Raw genomic sequence first — 7,699 nt, forward strand, 5'->3', positions numbered from 1 at the left:
TGGCCACCAGCAGCCACAAAAACTCTCTCTCTCTCTCTCTCTCTCTCTCTCTCTCTCGAAATCCCTCTCCCTCTTTCCATTTTCCTCCCCCTTTTCTCCTCGCCCGAGGGGATCGATCGCGCGCGATTTAATCCCCTCCCTTACGAAATCCGCGAGCGACCGAGGTCGCGGCGAGCCCGGCCCGGCGGTAATGGCGGTGGAGGAGGTGGCCGAGAGCTGCGGCAGCCACGCGGCCGCGGCGGCGGGCGGCGGAGGCGGGGGGTCCTCGTCCCCGCCGGGCGCCGCGGGGTCCGGGGCCGGGGCGGGGGCGCAGTCCAGGAAGCAGCAGCAGCAGCACCACCACAAGCTGGAGGTCTACACCGAGGTGCTGGCGCGCCTCCACGCCGCCGAGGAGCGCGCCCCCGGCTTCGACGACGACCTCTGGAGCCACTTCAACCGCCTCCCCGCGCGGTAACGCTCCTCCCTCCGACGACGCGCGCTGCCAATTCAACGCATGGGTGCGACGCGGCGGTACTGACGAGTCTCGATTTGGCGTTTCGGGTTTGCCTGCAGCTACGCGATGGATGTGAACGTGGAGAGGGCGGAGGACGTGCTCACGCACAAGCGCCTCCTCGAGCTGGCCAAGGATCCGGCGCAGCGCCCGGCCTTCGCCGTGCGGGCCGTGCAGGTGACCCGTTCGCTCCTCCTCGCGACGGCTTCTTCCCCCTCGTGCTCGTGCTGGTTTAGGAATGCGATTCGGAGCGCCACTGATGTGATCGACCGCTGTAGATGACTTGAAATTCGATTGTCCGGAGTTGTATTATATGGTCTGACTTATGTGCTCATCGTCCCTGGTTGGCTGGCCTCGCTGGGTTGGGGGTTCAGTTTTCTGCCCTTCAGATCTCCTTTTTTATAATCATTCCATCCCATCACTACTGAAGCTTAGTCAATGACACTCATTCTCGGTGGTAACACGCGTTTCATCGTCCAGAAGAATGGGGACATTTTATAATTCTCTTAAACTGGATTGGTGTTCTTATCTATGAAGGAATTGGCTCATTGGCACTTAGTATTACCACTTCCGGATACAGCAGTTGTTTATACGGTCAGCAGCACCAACTAGGAAGGAGCCTTATGGGTATCCCGTCACCACTGTATTTGAGATTTGAGAGTTGCCACGTTAGGTCTTTTGAGTGGTCTAAATGCTAACACTGCCAGGAAGTAATTTTTTTGGTATTTACTTGACTGATGGAGTATCAAACTGTTAAAAATCTGTTGTACTATGAATATGATGTTCAAAGAGTAGATGTAGGGTGGGGTCCTAGAGCATTTTTAAAATGAGATAAAAAAAAGCCTGAACGTTCCCTCTGAGTGTAGCATATTTTGATTGATTTTAACCACTTACTTACTGAGTGAAAGTTTAAGCTCACCCATTATTAGCTGGCAGCGCCGATGCATTATTTTATTCCCAAGTTGTGCATTTCTTTTTCTTTAACTGCAAAAATAGGTTCTAACTTGCAGTCTGCTGTGAAACTTCTATGCTGTTCATTGTCCTTATTTGAGTCTTGATTCATTAGGTATCTCCAATTGTTGATGGGAATCAGACTGATGCTGATTCACACACTGCAGGGGAGGAAGTTGCTTCAAGGCTGTTGAATAGGCAACAAAGGTACCTGAGCTTTTCCATCTGTTACTAAATATTTTTTGCTGATTGGAAATTGTCTAGTATCTTTCTTATTCCATGCATTGCAAAATATACCTCTACCAGTGGTTCAATTTTCCTTCATTTCTAATATGTACAAGTTATGTTCAGCATCCACCCTCCTCCTGCTTTCGGTTCATCTACAAACCTTGAGGCCCTTGCGCTTGAAGCTAGTAAGTCGCAAGGCCAAGATCAGGATAGCACCTCAGATAATGTTCGATCTCTCTACAGGTAAGACTTTGCTAGTTACCTTTGCCTCTATTTTATCCTCATACAATATTATTCTGGTTAAATCAGTATGTGTCACTTGATAGTTAACATATTATAGGTATATGATTATTGCATTTTCTCGGTTTGTAAGTGCTATTTCCTTTGTCGAGGACACTAATTTGGTTGTATTTGTATGCCATACAGACCCATGCATGAAATTACGTTCTCTACCATTGACAAACCAAAGCTTCTCAGCGAGGTAAACAAGGATCTCTGTACATTTGTGGATTTTATTTGGGATATCTGTTTATATGTTCCTAGATTTTTTAACAATATAATTCATGATATCAAACTTGAATAAATACGAGTTCGCTGAATATGTGTGTTTCATCTATTTGTTTAGTGATGCCATGTTTTCTGATGCCCCCAGCTGACATGTCTGCTTGGTGAGATTGGTCTCAACATTCAAGAAGCACATGCATTTTCGACAAATGATGGCTACTCACTTGACGTGTTTGTTGTTGTTGGTTGGCATGCTGAGGTATGTCGGTCCCTCATTTTGTCTTTGTACCCATGATTTTGTGTTTCGTCGCTGTTTAACATTTAATGATCTGTTCATTTATTTAGGAAACGGAGGATTTAATAGAAGAATTAAAAAAAGAAATCAACAAGATTGAGGAGGTGAAACAGAGACACATATACTTCATTGCAATTTAGTTAGTCCCAGTTTCACATGCTTGTTTTCTTCATGCTCATATTTTGCTTTGGCTTGAATTGGGCAGACACAAGCATGGTCTACATCTCATTCATGGTCTTCTCCAGTTGAAAATATGCAGATCGTGGAGAACTCAACAGCCGATCATGTTGCTATACCTACAGATGGTGCCAGTGAATGGGAAATTGATATAAAACTACTCAATTTCGGGAATAAAGTAGCATCTGGGTCATATGGCGATCTGTGAGTGTTCACTCCTGGCTATCATGAAAATTTATTTTGAGTTTTCGCGCAGTCATGTAACTGACTCGTTCTTTTACCAGTTACCGGGGTACATATTGTAGTCAAGATGTAGCTATTAAAGTGCTCAAACCTGAGAGGGTAAATGTGGACATGCAACGTGAATTTGCCCAGGAAGTTTATATTATGAGGTTTGTTACATCATATGCTCTGTTTTCTCAATATACTTTAAGGCTTTTGCACATAAACCTGTGTTTCCCCCCTCTGTGTATTTATGTCATCTCACTTAGTCCTGTTTCTTCTGTTACACAATGAATGCCATTCCTCTGTTTTTGAGTCGCCGACTAATCGCCGATTAGTCGCCGACTAATCGCCAAGTCGTCGCGGCGTGGCTGGCTCGCGCAGGCGACTTGACTCAGGGAGCGAGTCGCGCGACTCGCGTGGCTCGCCGGCGACTTGGTGCGATTAGTCGCGTGACTCGCTGGCTCGCTGGCTCGCGTGGCTTGCTGCTGCTGTATATGTGATCATGTGGGGACTGGGGAAGGAGGATGACCGAAGGAAAGAGAGCGCAGGGTGGGCTCTATAGGTGTTCTGCTTAGATGTAGTATATGAAAGAGAGCGCAGGGTGGGCTCTATATGTGCTCTGCTTAGATGTAGTATGTTTTCTCTGCTGTATATGTGCTCTGCTGCTGCTGTATATCTATGTGCTCTGCTGCTCTATGTACTGTTGTGCTATGGCGACTTGGGGCGACTAATCAAGCCAAGTCGCTGACTCAAGCCAGCAAGCCACTAGCCGCAGCCTCGGCGACTTGGCTTGACTCGGCGACTCAAAAACCTAACCATTCTTAAAAATATTAATCTCAATCTCTCAGATGCTCTGGTTGTCACGTTTTCTCTGCTGAAATATTTACTTTTAGGATGCTAAGATGATAAAGATCCACCCTTGCTGTCATTTACCTGTCAAACATCTTATTCTCTCAGTTCTTTGCCTGCTTTACTAACTGATGTCTGACAGTACAAGTTATGTAATTATAGCTACATGTTAAAAGTATCACCCTTAGGGATCAGTTTCTTCCAGTAGTGCTCCTCTGTTTTTCCATTTATCTTCTAAGTTCATGAAGTATACATTGGAATTCAGGAAGGTTCGTCACAAGAATGTTGTGCAGTTTATTGGTGCATGCACTAAACCCCCAAGGTTATGCATAGTCACAGGTATGATTAAACAAAGCCCTTCCCTTCCAAGTTTCCATTTTCCTAGTGTGGCAGTGACAGTAACAATGACTGAACCTGCATTTTCTTCACTCGTCCAGAATTTATGTCCGGTGGGAGTGTGTATGATTATCTTCATAAGCATAAAGGTATCTTCAAGCTCCCTGCCTTAGTTGGAGTTGCAATGGATGTGTCAAAAGGCATGAGCTACTTACACCAAAATAATATTATTCATCGGGATCTGAAAACCGCCAATCTTCTTATGGATGAAAACGGGGTAAGTATTGTCTTCTTCCAATTATTCATGATGCATGCATCCTTGGAAATAATGTTCCACAAATCATAGCCCGAACTCCTAGACATGCCTCCACTTTTCCAGGTTTTCTGTAAAAGAATAACAGGTGTTAAGTCCCCCCCCCTCCCTCTCAAAAGATGTTCTATCACAAAAATAAGAGGGGTTCTCCTATAACACAATGTTTATCTGTAATATTTGGTCTACTTAGCCAAATCTTGTTTGTGATTGATGAGTGGCTGGCCACTGGGATTGAACCTTCTTCCTGGTTGGGAGTACATGTGATGAATGTGTTACTGCAAACCGTTGTTTCGTTTAGTGCGTGATTCAGTAAGAAGAATTGGCTAATTGTTCTAACTGATTGTTTCCTTCTACAGATGGTTAAGGTTGCTGATTTTGGTGTTGCACGTGTTAAAGTTCAGTCTGGAGTAATGACTGCAGAAACCGGGACATACCGTTGGATGGCCCCGGAGGTGATTTCTCTATCATTACTATGCTACCGCTATCACAACTTGGTTGTTATGTAATACGAATGCTAAATTTAAGCTGTAAAGAGCAGATTCTCCATTAGAGGTTGCGAGCCTGAATACCCAAGCTCTGAGTTCAGATTGACAGATTGACAGGGTAGGAAACACCTGGCCACCAACTTCTTCATTGAAAAAGAAGAAACCACAGAGTTCAACAGTTGTGAACTTGTGATCTAAAGCATTCTGGTGCAACAGCAACCTATCAATGTTTTAGTTACAACCCTTGGAATACGGCACCATCGCACCACCCCAAGGATGAACACTTGTGAGACCAAAATAGAACTGCTATCCTCTAAAAAAAAGAAGTAAAAAACTGCTACCAGACCTACACAAGGATGCTAGACATAATCTTACTCAGATATTCACCCATCAGTTGGTAGTGTGTTGTAGTGTAGCAGCAGTTGCATTTTTCCTCATGTTTTTCATCTCCAACTCCTGAAGCTTTCTTTTCGTCAGTACTACATGATTCAGGGTCGCTCTCTCACCTGGCTTCCAGTTCCCCCTTGCTCCTCTCTAGTTGATTCAGTTTCAGAATTTGTCATATCTGCGTCTAGGTGTTGAGAAGCTGCTGTAAGCACCGCGAAAATATCAACAAACTAGCACATGATATTTTGTTAAAATGTAAATCATTCCTCATCTTTTTAGATTAACCATAATGCAGAAGTAATCATGTTTGCATCTTCAATTTTAGTATGACTGCTCCATCATTTGGACATTGATTCGTCACTTATCAATTCTGAAAAGCTCAGACCAAACATTCTGAATCGCCTCGCAAATGAGACGAGGCACTGCTCTGAGTTCATTTCGATGGCATTGCTTGACATGTGGGCAACATTGTATTGCTCCATATGCTTGATAGAAGCAAGGAGATTATTTTGTTTCTTTGCTATTTTTGAAACTAAACGGGAAGTTTCATTCTTAAACCTCTGTTTAATTCCCCCCAAAAAAAAAACAAAAACCTGCATTTAATCTTTAGCCAGCAAATTATTATTTATTGGTAGAGATAGTGTGCAAACCGATGTCATTAGCTCTGATTGTTACCTCTTTATCTTTTTTCACAATAAATTCATCTACTACCATTTTCTGTATCTTAATAGTGCAGTGGCGGTGAATTCAAGAAATAGAGGTCATCAGTGAAATACTTTTGATTGATATATCACCTTACAAAGTTTTATCTGTTATAGGTTATAGAACACAAGCCCTACGACCACAAAGCTGATGTTTTTAGTTTTGGAATTTTGTTGTGGGAACTGCTCACTGGGAAGGTACTTGCATCACTCTTCTGCCACTGTTAGTTCATTATGTTAACTGCATTGTTTTAAATGAGTTAGTAATTTGTTTATACATCTATTGCTTGCAGATTCCTTACGAGTACCTGACACCATTACAAGCAGCTGTAGGTGTGGTTCAGAAGGTAAAATTGCTTGTCCTTTTTCCATGACCGTAGTCTTCTTTGTTCTTGTTATGTTCAGACATGGATTCTTACTCAACCTATCATGTCCACCACACAGTACCATGATAATGATCATATATGTTTTGGGCTACTACTGCTATGTTCAGACATGGATTCTTACTCAATTTATCATATCCACCAACCATAATAATGATCGTATATCTTTTGGATTACTGCGCACAGATAACATAACATGGTTTGAGTTTCTTTTGTTCCATGATATCATGGGATTTCAAGATATGATCAGTGTTAACATACTCTTAGGAATGGTTTGCTGACGCACAAGCAAAACGAATGTTATTTGGACATCGGTGCTTTGTTTACCACTTTGCCTGATCAATGGTGTTATAGTGAAACAGTAACATCCATCTAGTCGTGTTTATGAACTCTGTGACTGCAGATAAACATACGTACTCTCCGTACTTCCTAATTTAAAGATAAATGCAGAGATATAATTACCTTATACTCCCTCCGTTTCCAAATGCAAGTCTTTGTACAAATTTCAGTACGGATACATACTGATGTATATAGACATATTTTAGAGTGTAGATTCACTCATTTTGCGTTGTATGTAGTCCATATTGAAATCTCTGAAAGGACTTATATTTAGGAACGGAGGGAGTACAATCTTATTAACATGTCAATCTTGCTTCTCAGGGATTGCGGCCCACAATACCAAAAAATGCTCATGCAAAGCTTGCGGAGCTCCTTCAGAAGTGCTGGCAGCAGGACCCTGCTGAAAGGCCAGATTTCTCCGAGATATTAGAAGCTCTCAAGAAAATAGCAGAGGAGGTTTGTGACTGAGACTTGCTTTAATGCATCGAGGTTTACGTGCTTATCAAAGTGATGGCGCAGGTTGGAGATGAGCACGACGGAAAGCACAAGGACAAAAGCCTGGGGGGATTCTTTTCGTCTCTGAGGGGGCGAGGACACTAAGGTGGCGCAGGCGTACCTGGTTTGCAATCCATTTGGACGGGCCTGAGCGAAGATCAGCGCCTGTTTGTCAGCATACCATCAGTGAACTGGGCTGGATGGCAACTTTTCAGTTGTAGTTCCCACTCATCGGCTGCAGCCAATAGTTTTTTTTTGTCTGGTTATTTACTTCCGGGTTCAATTACATGTAACATAGGGAGAGAGTGCTTGTGGACTGTACATTATTTAATCTGATCTCCTCTAACAGGCTGTAACTTGCACATGAAATAATAAGCCTAGCTTAGGGCGTGCTGTGATTCTTTCACTTGCGAACTATCTCTTTACATCCTGCCGGCAGCTTGAATGTTCTTGCATGGCTGGTTTTTCCCCAACAAAATTTCTGTCTCGGTATGATGCTATCCTGATGTTCTTATCAGCGCGCTGCGTGTTATTGTCTTGT

The 7,699-nt window shown here is 43.4% G+C and overlaps 1 protein-coding gene across 1 annotated transcript; it reads left to right on the forward strand.

Moving 5' to 3' along the window:
- Positions 1 to 39: 39 nt before the first annotated feature.
- Positions 40 to 7,564, forward strand: LOC109761027 (serine/threonine-protein kinase STY46). The gene is made up of 16 exons (XM_020319823.4): positions 40 to 450; positions 553 to 667; positions 1,557 to 1,648; positions 1,793 to 1,912; positions 2,096 to 2,150; positions 2,322 to 2,432; positions 2,519 to 2,572; positions 2,674 to 2,849; positions 2,930 to 3,037; positions 3,985 to 4,058; positions 4,157 to 4,332; positions 4,725 to 4,820; positions 6,059 to 6,139; positions 6,235 to 6,288; positions 6,985 to 7,119; positions 7,183 to 7,564. The coding sequence occupies exons 1-16, from the start codon at positions 191 to 193 to the stop codon at positions 7,261 to 7,263; spliced, it is 1,788 nt and encodes a 595-aa protein (XP_020175412.1). The 5' UTR covers positions 40 to 190; the 3' UTR covers positions 7,264 to 7,564.
- Positions 7,565 to 7,699: the final 135 nt, after the last annotated feature.

The sequence above is a fragment of the Aegilops tauschii genome, chromosome 5 (genome assembly GCF_002575655.3).
Source record: "Aegilops tauschii subsp. strangulata cultivar AL8/78 chromosome 5, Aet v6.0, whole genome shotgun sequence".
NCBI lineage: Eukaryota > Viridiplantae > Streptophyta > Magnoliopsida > Poales > Poaceae > Aegilops > Aegilops tauschii.

Bases quoted from the DNA above. Each gene is read 5' to 3' on its own strand.
- LOC109761027 (XM_020319823.4), top strand. From the start codon at position 191: ATGGCGGTGGAGGAGGTGGCCGAGAGCTGCGGCAGCCACGCGGCCGCG. The intron at 2,573-2,673 runs GTGAAACAGAGA...TGAATTGGGCAG, and splicing joins AAATCAACAAGATTGAGGAG to ACACAAGCATGGTCTACATC. The intron at 2,850-2,929 runs GTGAGTGTTCAC...TTCTTTTACCAG, and splicing joins TCTGGGTCATATGGCGATCT to TTACCGGGGTACATATTGTA.